General features: G+C 34.5%; 1 protein-coding gene across 3 annotated transcripts in view; it reads left to right on the plus strand.

Moving 5' to 3' along the window:
• LOC106881720 (lysophosphatidylcholine acyltransferase 1) overlaps positions 1 to 12,583 on the plus strand; it is a 125,638-nt gene that overhangs the window by 18,606 nt on the left and 94,449 nt on the right. For 2 of the 3 annotated variants that reach the window (XM_052966352.2, XM_052966351.2), the window contains exon 1: positions 9,215 to 9,597. The exons of the other annotated variant lie outside the window; for it this stretch is intronic. In XM_052966352.2, the coding sequence (XP_052822312.1) occupies positions 9,532 to 9,597 (66 nt within the window). In that variant the 5' untranslated portion in view covers positions 9,215 to 9,531. Of the gene's footprint in view, positions 1 to 9,214; positions 9,598 to 12,583 lie in introns of those variants that run through there. 3 annotated transcript variants of the gene reach the window in all.

Raw genomic sequence — 12,583 nt, forward strand, 5'->3', positions numbered from 1 at the left:
CTAAAAGATTGCGTTTCCTTCCAGAAACAGTTCTGCAAACATAGGATCAATTTGATCAGATAAAATGCTTAAATAGTCTTGACTATTAATTCTGCCATGAAGGGAAACCATTGGACCAGTGGATTTCCAAGATAACCCCCCCCCCCCGATCCTCACAGATCTTCCTCCATGTTTAACAGTTGGAAGAAGGCAGTCTAGGTCAGATGCGCTTCTTTTGGCTGTCGCCACATGTATACACTGCCAGTAGTCAGACAAAGGGTAAAGGATGACTTGTTCAAGAAAATAACACTCTTCCACCACTCTAGGGACCAATTCTATAGGTTTTTACTCCACTCTAAACACTTTGCAATGTTTGTTTTTGAAAATAGTGGTTTTCTGATAGTAGCCCTCCCGTGAATTCCAGCTCCCGGCGAACAGTTTTTGTAGAAACTGGGTTCTCAAGGTGGTCATTAAGCTCTGCAGTAATTTTGGGAGCTGTACTTTTGTGATCCTTTCTAACAATTCGTGTAAGAGTCCGACAGTCCCTATCTGAAAGTTTTGGTTTTCTTCCGGAGTTTTGTTTTGATGAGAAGGTTTTTCCCTCTTTCTCTAAGGCTGTCATTACTTTTAAAACAGTACTTATTGATATACCAAACATTTCGGCTGTTTTTGTTACGCTAGTGCCTGCCATACAGGCACCAACAATTTGACCTCTTTGAAAGTTCAATTTTAATGAATTTTAATTCTCTTTATCTGATGATATCTGAAAAGAAACAGCAATTTTAACAAAACATATTAAGCAACACTAATAATAAATCAAAAAACATAAAAATAAAGAAGCTTTTGCTGGTTTTATAGATATTTCAAAATTATGATGCTATGAATCTAGGTATTTCCATTATTTTGTCCAACCTCTGTATATATATATATGAGCCTGGTGTTGCCATCCGGTTTCACCAGTCCTCAGTCAAATCGTCCAACCCATGCTAGCATGGAAAGCGGACGTTAAACGATGATGATGATATATATATATATATATATATATATACATATATATATATATACATATATATATATACATATATATGACAAGCTTATTTCAGATACACTCACCAAAACATTGTGAGTGTATTTGGTGAGTGTTTTGGTTGGCCTGAGGCTATAGTAGAAGACACTTGCCCAAGATGCCATGCAGTGGGACTGAACTCAGAATCCTGTGGTTGAGAAACAAGCTTCTTACCACACAGCTAAATCTGCGCACACACACACACACACACACGCACGCACGCATGCACACACGCACGCGCGCACACACACACACACACACACACATATAGTGAGTTCAAACAAGAAAAACAACAAAAAAACAACATAAAACAACAACGCGAGGACGTGATACAGATATTGTGAAACTGGATGCTCAGTAAAGGAAGGAAGGGGAATTTGACGTTTCGAGTGGAGCTCTTCGTCGGAAATATAGGAAACTCCAAAGAAGGGAAGACGGAGGAAGAAAAAATCACCAACGATATACACGAGGTTATATATATATATATATATATATATATATATATATATATATATATATATTTATATATATTTATATAGATAGGGTAATAAATTGAATACTAATTCAATTTAAAACCAAGTGGCCTAGCATATAAAAAAATCTGAAAATTCAGAAAAAATTGATACAATTTATATATATATATATATATATATATATATATATATATATATATATATATATATATATATATACACATACATACATATATACATACACACATATAAGATAATGAATGTGGCTACATGCAATATAAAACCAAAAAATTAAAATTCAACTGCAGGGTAGTACCCACATTGCTATATATGTATCTATATATACACACACGCACACACATATATAAATATATATATATATATTTTTTTATTATATGTATTTATTTTCTCCTAATTAATAAATAACTCTGACAAAATAACTTGGTTAATAGATACCAGGGTAGCAAAGATCACAAAATGACTGTGGTGTAACTCCTGTTTACGAGGTAGAAACTCCTTGTTATTTTGGGTACTTGAGTATATATAAATTTAGTAAATGGAGTAAAACGCATATGTTAACTGCATGCTTTTATTTCCAACATATATTTCGAAGATTACAAATTATACCTTCCATAGGAATAGGTGATGTTGTTAAGAATGTAATCTTCTCTTCAGAGAAATGCATGGGAACCAGCTTAAACGTAAGACATTTTAACCGAATATGAGAACTGTAGTAGGAGAAGGTTGTTAGAGTATCTAACGGCTTTTTCAAATAAATTACGTAACAACCTTCTCCTACTACAGTTCTCATATTCGGTTAAAATGTCTTACATTTAAGCTGGTTCCCATGCATTTCTCTGAAGAGAAGATTACATTCTTAACAACATCACTTATTCCTATGGAAGGTATAATTTGTAATCTTCAAAACATATGTTGGAAATAAAAGCATGCAGGTAACATATGCGTTTTACTCCATTTACTAAATTTATCTGCTGGATAAGTGTCCTAATGTCCTTTCAAATGTTGCATTAATGTGCATTTAGTTGGTTCAGTTGCAGTGCATATTCATTCCTATGTAGCTTTGTTCAAAGGTTTACTCATGCAGGTAAAACTGTATATATATTTCATCATTTCATTATGTTGAACCAATGATTCCTACACATTTTTTTCTCTCTCTGTTTTTTTCATTCTCTCTTCATTTTTCCATCTGAATCCTTTCAGTCGAATAGTGTAGGATCAAAACATCAAAGACTTTTCTATTCCTTCTGAGCATCAAACTAATACACCTGTTTGTTGTTCCATCACCTGTCTTCATCTTTTGTTTTCTGTACATTCGAACATATGTGGAGGTGCAATGGCGCAGTGGTTAGGGCAGCAGACTTGCCGTCGTAGGATCGTGGTTTTGATTCCCAGACTGGGCATTGTGAGTGTTTATTGAATGAAAACACCTAAAGCTCCATGAAGCTTCAGCAGGGGCTGGTGGCGAACCCTGCTGTATTCTTTCACCACAACTTTCTCTCACTCTTTCTTCCTGTTTCTGTTGTACCCGTATTTCAAAGGGCCAGCCTTGTCACACTCTGTCATGCTGAATCTCCCCAAGAACTACGTTAAGAGTACATGTGTCTGTGGAGTCCTCAGCTACTTGCACGTTAATTTCATGAGTAGGTTGTTCTGTCGATTGGATCAACTGGAACCCTCATTGTTGTAACCAATGGAGTACATATATAATATATTATATATATATAATTGTTGAAGTGATGAGATGATGATGATGATGATATATATATATATATATATATATATACATATGTATATATATCATCATTATCATTTAACATCTGCATTCTATAGTAGCATAGGTTAGATGGTTTGACTGGAACAGGTAAATCGGAGGGCTGCACCAGGTTCCAGTCTGATTTGGCATGGCTTCTATGGCTGGATGCCCTTCCTAACACCAACCACTTTGAGAGTGTAATGGACGCTTCTTATGTGCCACTGACATGGGTTCCATTTACGTGACACCTGCAATGGCTACAACTACACTTTCATGGGTGCCATTTACATGACACAGGAAATAGCTATGACTACAATTTCACTTGGCTTGACGAGTCTTCTCAATCACAGCATATTACCAAAGGTCTCAGTCACTTGTCGTCACCTCAGTGAGGCCCAGCATTTGAAAGTCAGGCTACTGGCAACACCCATGATTATGATTCCATGGGTGCCATCCACATGACACTGGCAACAACCATGACTATAATTTCACTTGGCTTGATGAGGTTTCTCAAGTACAGTATATCGCCAAAGTCTCAGTCACTTGTCCTCACCTCTGTTATACCCAGCATTTGAAGATCATCTTCTCCACCTTGTCCCATGTCTTTCTGAGTTTACCTCTTTCACAGGTTCTTTCCACAATACATAATATATATATATATATATATACATATATATATATATATATATATATATATATATATATATATATATATATATATATATATATATACACACATATATACACACACACACACGCAAAATATATATGAAACTTTGTATCTATAAATTTCTACTGTAAAATCTATGTTCATAAAAAATATAATATGCAAATACATACACAAAAAAAAAATCTCCCTGTTATCTATATGGTAAATATTTAGGCTGCCTTCTTGAAGTGTAATTAGATTATATTAAGATTTGATACAACTTTTGTGAATACTATAATAACATCAAGTCTCATTCTACTCCAAACAATGATTAGCTCATGCTGTTTTGTTAAGTATTGAGAGAAGATTTAGTGAGGCTATATTGCTGTGGAAAAATAATACCCAAGTCATTTGGACTTACATTACAGCTCACTAATCCCTTGTTATATGATGAATGTTGCTTCAGAATTAGAATTTGAGAAAATTTTTACTGCAAATAGGTTCTAAATATTGTTAAACCTTTAGCTTTCAGATTGTTCTGTCAAATGTAATGCTTCTTTATTGACATAGTTTTGAATTAACTATGCATTGTCTCGTAGCTTCAAGATTTCAATGATGTAGTTGTTTATTTTAAAAATGACACTGTATAATAGGTGTGAGAGGCCAGAACTACTTTGAACATGAAACAGGTAGAATAGTTTGGCTAGACATGGCCAATTGAAATGTTAAAGGGTTAAACCTAGTATTTGTAATAGGTGTGATAATTCTAGCAGTGTTACCAATATTTGTAAGTAGAGAAGAAGGTATAATGAAGTGGGTGTTCTTTTCTATGAGATGTGTTGTATTTGTTTTGATGCAATTGTTTAGACCCTATTTGGTGAAAATGTGCATATTTACTGGCATGCAGTAGTGAAATTGAATGTGGATAAAAACCTATGAAAGAGAAGTAAAGAATAATATTCTTTGTAGAGGTTGTGTATAATTAGAAATGGTCACAAGAAAGTTGTAAAAATATAGGAGAAAGAATGAGACAGTTGATGAATGAGTTCTAGCAACACATCATCATTTAACATCTGTTTTCCATGCTGGCATGAGTAGGATGGCTTGATAGGAGCTGGCCAGCTGAAGAGCTGCTCAAGCTTCATTTATCTGTTTTGACACAGTTTCTACTGTTGGATGTCCTTCCCAACATCAACCACTTTACAGAGTGTACTGGATGCTTTTCATGTGGCACCAGCACCCACGAGCCAACACGAATAAGATTGCTCAACTGAAGAGGGATGTAAGGTACATGCCTTTATGCAAAGACAACCATGATTTTACTTGTCCTGAGTGGAGGCTTCTTCCAGGTGGAAAGTGATGGATGGATTCCAAACTATATATAACAATTGGTTTTGTTGATATTAAAAACAACTTTACTTCTGGCAAAAGAACATGAGATCAATAATGGAAAATTTCAAGGCTTTCATTGGATCTGGTACTGTGGAACCAATAGTAACGGTTCCTCAGGACTGAAATACTTAAAATCAATCAGTCTTAAGATTGTGCATGTGGGTCAGTCAGTCTGTCAAGACTAAATACAATAAGGCATTTTGTCTGATGTTCTAATGAGTCTTGACTATGATTGTATCAACATAACATGGTGTTTATTAGTAATATATTTGGAACAAGGAAGGTGGTGAGCTGGCAGGTTCGTTAGCATGCTGGGCAAAATGCATAGCAACATTTTATCATCTTCATCATCATTGTTTAACGTCCGCTTTCCATGCTGGCAGAGGTTGGACAGTTTGACTGAGGTCAGGAGAGCCAGCATCTGCACCGGGCTTCAATCCAATCTGGCATTGCTTCTACAGCTGGATGCCCTTCCTAACACCAACCACTCCAAGAGTGTAGTTGGTGCTTTCTACATGCCACAGGATCTAGTTAGGCGGGCCTGGCATCGATTATGTTCAGATGGCGCTTTTTACGTACCACCGGCATAGGAACCACTCTGGGGGTACTGGCATCAGCCACATTCGGTAGGTGCTTTTTATGTGCCACTGGCATGGGAGCCAGTCAGGGCTCTGAATTCAAATTCCACCAAGGTAGACTTTGCCTTTTATCCTTTCAGGGTTGATGAAATAAGTACCAGTTGAGCATTGGGGGTTGATGTAAGTGATTTGCTCCTCCCCTAAAATTGCTAACCTAATTCCAAAATTTGAAACCAATATACTTGGAACAAAGTCACAAATTTTGGTGGATAGGTTGTAGTTGATTTAACTTACTTCAGTAAATGATTAGTGCTTATTTTATTAACTCTAGAATAATTAAAAGCAATATTGACATCAGTGAGATTTGAACTCAGAATGTAAAGAGACAAAATTTGATTAAAAGGCAAATCCATAATTATAATGTCACAATTCTATAATTACAATATAAATATAAAATATAATATTTCCAAAAGGAAGAACTGCGTGCACACAAGCTTCAACCTGCAGCCTCCCACATCATAGCTACCTGTCACATGTGCTGGTATGGATGTGTCCTCCATCTCCCCTAGATCATCCTACCAGAGCTTTACTCTCATTTGAGGCAGCAGTTGCAGGCTAGAGGCCTCGTAGCAGGCCCTGCACGAGAGGGCTGGATGTGATCGGAGAAGATCTCTAAAAGCTCAATGTCACCTTGGAAAATGCAGAAGGGCTGGCACAAGACTGCCTGTGGTGGAGAGCACTGGTAGACCTGATCAGCTCTATGCATGATGACATCTCTGGGATTACTAAGCTGGGATGACTCCAGCATCATCAAGCAAGAGTATGAAGCAAGCAAGCAAAAAGAAGAAATTAAAGCACTCCACATAAACCATTTTTTTTTCCTCAACACAAATGTAATTGCTTTCTCCTTGTTTTTAATCAACTATAGAAAATTGAGAGTTGATACTATCATTTATGAAGCACTTACCAGTTTCATTGACCTTTCATAAATTTTACTGGAGATCAGAATTACATTCTCTGCCTGCACTTTCCACCTCAAGTGATTCTGACAGAAGATAATTAGGGATTTATTTGAACAGAAAGAGTTTGGCTTCAAGCATTTCAGCTTCATTCACTGCACTGTCTCTTTTATCCTAACTCCCAGGCATAAAAACACCACATTTCTTTAACAATTTTCCTTGTTAAAGGTAGGTGGTGGAAGATGTTTTACTTTGAATGTGGAGAACGACTCAATTCTTTTCCAGTAGTTCCTTACAAATATATGTCTTACCAGCTCTTAGCATATGGTAGCCTCAGTGCAAGTCTGTGCACGATGAGATCTCTATGATGTGAGTATATGAACTTTCTGAACCATAGTATTGTAGCTTTTACAAAAAAGCAAAGGTGTGGGAATGCCAGTTTAGTCAGATAATCCTTGGAATGAAGTTTGGTTGTTAAATTATTGTGCAAAACTAAAGTGATGTGTTTGTTGACTATGTTCAGTCCTGCATTTCAGTAACAGTTTCCTCTTAGTTCATTTTCTGAGTGAAAAATTATCACATTGTTAATTTTTCATACTTCTACAATTAGAAGCCTGGCAAAACCAAGCCCTCAAGAAATTTTACCAGACAATTGGTACAACAATTGTTTATTGGTAAGGACTTACCTTCCAGCTGTTCAGACAAGAGTTCACCAAATTCTCTTTTTTTTCTTTTTTGTGTTTGTATTGTCTGCTTGCATTCAGCATGTTTGATATAATATTTCAATTTTGGAGGTGTGTGACACTATGATTGTTATATCATCTATGTAAACAGATTCCACATTCTTTTCTTCCATTTTAAGTGGGATGTTTCTTGTAATATTCAACTTATTAGTAGAGGCACTAGGATCAATATGTAAAAAATAAGAAAAATAAATGAGAGTATAAATTGTGACTGAGCCATAATCTGATGCTGAATAGCTTTATGTTTCTGTTAACTTAAACCATAAAATAACTGTTGCCATCGTGAAAATTAGTCATCCACTTGCAGAGCAACTGCTAAGTATTGCCATCTTACCATACTGAATGCTTTTGAACTGATCAAATTGATCAGGACCCCTATCAAAATCTCAACTATTCTCTTTCCTCTCTGCTATGTACTCTTGATGCGAAAGTTACCAAGATGAATCTATCTGGAAGTGCACAAGTTTCTGCACTTCCAGTAGACAAACATCTACTTCTATGCCAGTACTTTAATTTTGTATTTAGCAGAGTTATGGGTCTGAAGTTTATCTCTTTCTCATCAGTACTGCCATACAACTAGGCATGCTCCCAGTCTTCTGATAAACAAATATATAATCAAACTCCTGAGTCTTTCAGATACTCACAAAATATAGAAAATTAACACAAGACACTGCACATATATTATACAGAGTTCTGCTTATATATATATATATATATATATATATATGAAAATTCAAAAGCAGAACAAAACATTATGTATATATCAAAGGCAGAGTTGTGTTCAGTTGTGCAGTGAATGAACACTAAACAAAACTACTGGGGGAAAAAGAAAATGCATTGTAACATAGGCACAAGGTCACATTTTAAGGATATGTTGCTATAATTGTCTCCAGTATCTGACTATTATTTATTTTACTGACCTCCCCACCCACCCACCAAAACAGAAAAATGAAACACAACCTTGGAGACATTTGAAATCAGTATAAGAGATTAACTAAATATTACAAGGCAATATGTTCAGTACTCTCTGAATATTTGTTTGCTTATTATATCTAATATAGTTCATGCACTAAAGTATTTAAGAATAAAGAACTGTCCCACATCTTTTAAAACCTGAATAGTGGTACAATGAGATTTACAAAATTTTCTTTAAGTTGTTGGAAACCACACACACACACACACACATATATATATATATATATATATATATATATATATATATATATATATATTATATACATTTACATAAATTGATTTTGATAAACTAATTATAGTCAGCTTTTCTATTGTTTTTAATTTATACTTCATGTACAATTATAAAAAAAAATTTCTGTCAATATTCATTTCACAATTTGCTTTCTAATAATAATAATAATAATAATAATAAAAACTTGAATACTGATTTCATTAACAAATCACTTATATGAAGAAATAATCTGTATTCTATAAAAATTTACACAGAAATCAATCATTGTTTGAAAGATTGCGCAAAAGAATTATTCAAGTCTGAAAGTTTGCCCAATTTATTGAAATAATAAACTAGACATTCGAAGACTTGAATAGAACCGCTGATTACTGCGCACGCGTACAGGAAGTTGATATTTTTTTTTTTTTTGATAAGTTGTCGCCGACGTTGAATGGTTTTTTTTTCGGTGTCAACTGTTCCGCTGCTGACACCATCTTATCATCACTGTTTGCAGTGCTTTGTCTATCATTTTGCAGCTGGCTGAAACGTTTAGGGTTAGAGTATATCTGCTTGGTGTCGAAACGATTTTGTTGTGGTTATTCTTTTCTTTGGTTTCTATTTTGACTCTCCCCTATACATCTACCCATATATTAACGGATAACCCTGCGTTGGATCCTTTATAGCTGTGTCAGTTTCTCCCTCGTAAAGAAGGAGTACATTTCCAAACAACTTATGGTTGAACCCATGAAAAACCCCTTCGTCCACAGACTCAATCTTGGACCTGTGGATGTAATAAAGGTTAGTTGTTGAATTATTATTTACCACTACATCTCTATTTATATTTTCGTCTGCTGTTTTGTTTTTAAATTGCATATAAAAATTCCATCATGCTTGTAAATTATGTATATATATCATGTTATCAGGAAATTGATTAAAAGACGCCTTTGCTTGAGAACCCTTAACATTTACATTTAATATGCAATGCTTCAATCTTCTATCTACCGGTTAAACATAATCTATCCGAAATTAATCTATAAGTCAATCTACATCAAACTCATACAGTGCACGACAGGACTCAATTGACATGCGATGCTACTTCCATAAGGAATATCAGTTTATTGGAGTCTTGTAATTGTGTGAAAGTGTCAACAATGTTTCTTTGAATTTCTTTCTTAGAATTTAAACTTAACAAGTGTAACGGCAAATGCCGACATGTTGGAATTAGTGTTGGTGCTTTCAAAAATGCTTGTAGAGTCTAACCTAAGGCAACGTACATCTGACATGGTGCAGTAATTATTTATAGTCTCTGAAATTGTATGTAAATATCTTGAATTTTAAGAAAACTCTGTAGAGATGGTTTTCTGTATACCTCAAACTCTCTGATCGATTCAGTGCGTAGTGCACGAGAATCTACGGTCAAGGATAAAAGGTTTCGTTTTTTTTTTTACTTCGTATTAAGAAAAAGATTTAAAACAAAAACAAATTCCCCTCCCCTAAAACCTGATATCTGTGTAATGAAAATTTAGTTTTACTTTTAATGGGACATTAAAGTAATTTCGAACTTCTCAATCGGCAGTAGATGATATCGCAGAAGTCCGCGGCAAGCGATTCGAACGGGTTGGATAGGATCTTCATGTAGAATCAGAAAGATGTCCTGCATCACCAAGACAACGCATGTGATATGTTTGATGCAGCAAAAAGATCATGGACTTACGTTGGGAAATTCTCCACCTATCATGTTCTCAAGAAATGGCACCATCTATCTGATTACCATACTTTGCTACATCATCATCTTTAATGGGAAAATAGCATGCGAATGTTAAGATATTAAAAAAAAAAGAGGTTGTGCTTCAAAACATTTTAATTAGCAAGGCAGCCAAGACCTAAATGAAATCTGTGAAATCGTTAGTTGAAAGAACATAAACTTTAAGAAAGAATTTTTATTCGCTTATAAGTTGATTTTTAAAAAATTTCTCGAGTTATGATATTCTCTGGCGACTATATATATATATATGTGTGTGTGTGTGTGTGTTCATTCATCGCTGCTCTGAGTTTTGCGTTCCTATTTTCTTTTCCCTTTTCACAGAACGAGTTGGGGGACATGAAACTCAGAGTAGAGACAGAAAGAGCGTCATCGTCTTCGAATAAATGAATTAACTTTATTTCATGTATTGAGTACTTTTTCCTGTTTATATAAGAACGCGCATATACGCACACACACTATTCGAGTCTCTATATGTAATGTATGATTTTTTTAGGTTTTTAAATTCATAAAAAGAAAAAAAGTTTGTTATTCGTTGCTATTGTTATATCGAAAGTGTTTCTATATCATGTGTTAAGGCTGCATTGTAGCACATAGTCAAGTGGTTTAATCTGTAATTAAACTACATATTACTGTCAGTAAACGAAAAGAAGGGGTTGTGATTAGTCCTGAGCTTCTCTCTAAAGTGACATCATCTAATAATTGTGATCAAGTCATCAGTTGTGTCGAGTGCAGACCCCATCAGGCCATCATTTCAGTGTCATCTGATATCTGTCCAATGCTAATTCTGTTTCCACTTCCTCTTTTCCTATGCACTTCTGTCTTTACCGGCAGTTATTTCTTTTCAGTCTTCTTTCTTTTGCCACTCTCTTTATTTCAAAGGTTGTATCGAGTATTTATCATGTTCTTTCAACAATTATTGCTCACAATGGTTTATTAAGTATTAATTTCTCCCAGACATTAAGATTGCCGATGATTAAATGTTGTATTTATTACATTAGATTTTATAAATATTTAGTTATTTTTTCGTAATTTCTTATCAGTAGATTTGGTTTTGATAATGCTTCTTACAAGGCTTTATCACGCAAATGATGCTTGTCTGCAAAACTTAATGTTAATTTTTGCTCATTAAAACTTCGTATAATGAGGCATTATATGTTGTGCGTGTGTGTGTGTGTATATATATATATATATATATATATATATATATAGATAGATCGATCTGTACATTAAGAAAAATATTCAAGGAGAAACTTGAAATGTTCATAATTAAACCAAGGATAATCTTTAATCGGCATATACGGTCAAAATAATTTCTATACTAAATCTAACGTCGCTGAGATGTTCTTTTGGTTAGATTCTATTTTAAAAACACACGAGTTATATAACATACATCTCCTTAGTTTATATCTTATCTCCAAAGCTTTCCTTTAATTGCATTTTTGAACTAAACTATTTAAAATATTTATTGACATTTCTTTCGTAATTGCTACAAATTAAAGCATCATATGCGACAAGATCTTATGAGCATACTCACAAAAACAGTACTCTAGCTTAGGATTTTCCTCATCTTTTATTTTGTTTTCCCATCTCAATTGTGACGCCACATATGTTCGCACGCATATTTACATACAACGAACGCACACCATTCTATACGCACGCACATCTCGTGTGTTCACCAGCAGAAAACCTGCTGTAAATAAAAGCAAGAACACGCATGCGTATTTCTGCTTGTTGTATCTCCCTCATGCACTTTAAATTTTTCTCTGTTGAAATAGCTGAAAACTTTTCTCGGTACACGCTTTACACACACACACACACACACGTGTAAATATGATCCAGGGATCCGAGTGTAGGAAGTTTGTAAGCTTCAAGCAATAAACGGGTAGATAGAGAACAAATTCATATTTATCGTATACTGTCCACTTTTTGTTCTCTATACGAGCCGTATATATATATATATATATATATATATATATATATATATATATTTCTACTTTCATCAGGAAAACCACCTTTTTT

This window comes from Octopus bimaculoides, chromosome 3, assembly GCF_046866305.1.
Source record: "Octopus bimaculoides isolate indiv1 chromosome 3, ASM4686630v1, whole genome shotgun sequence".
Classification (NCBI taxonomy): Eukaryota; Metazoa; Mollusca; class Cephalopoda; order Octopoda; family Octopodidae; genus Octopus; species Octopus bimaculoides.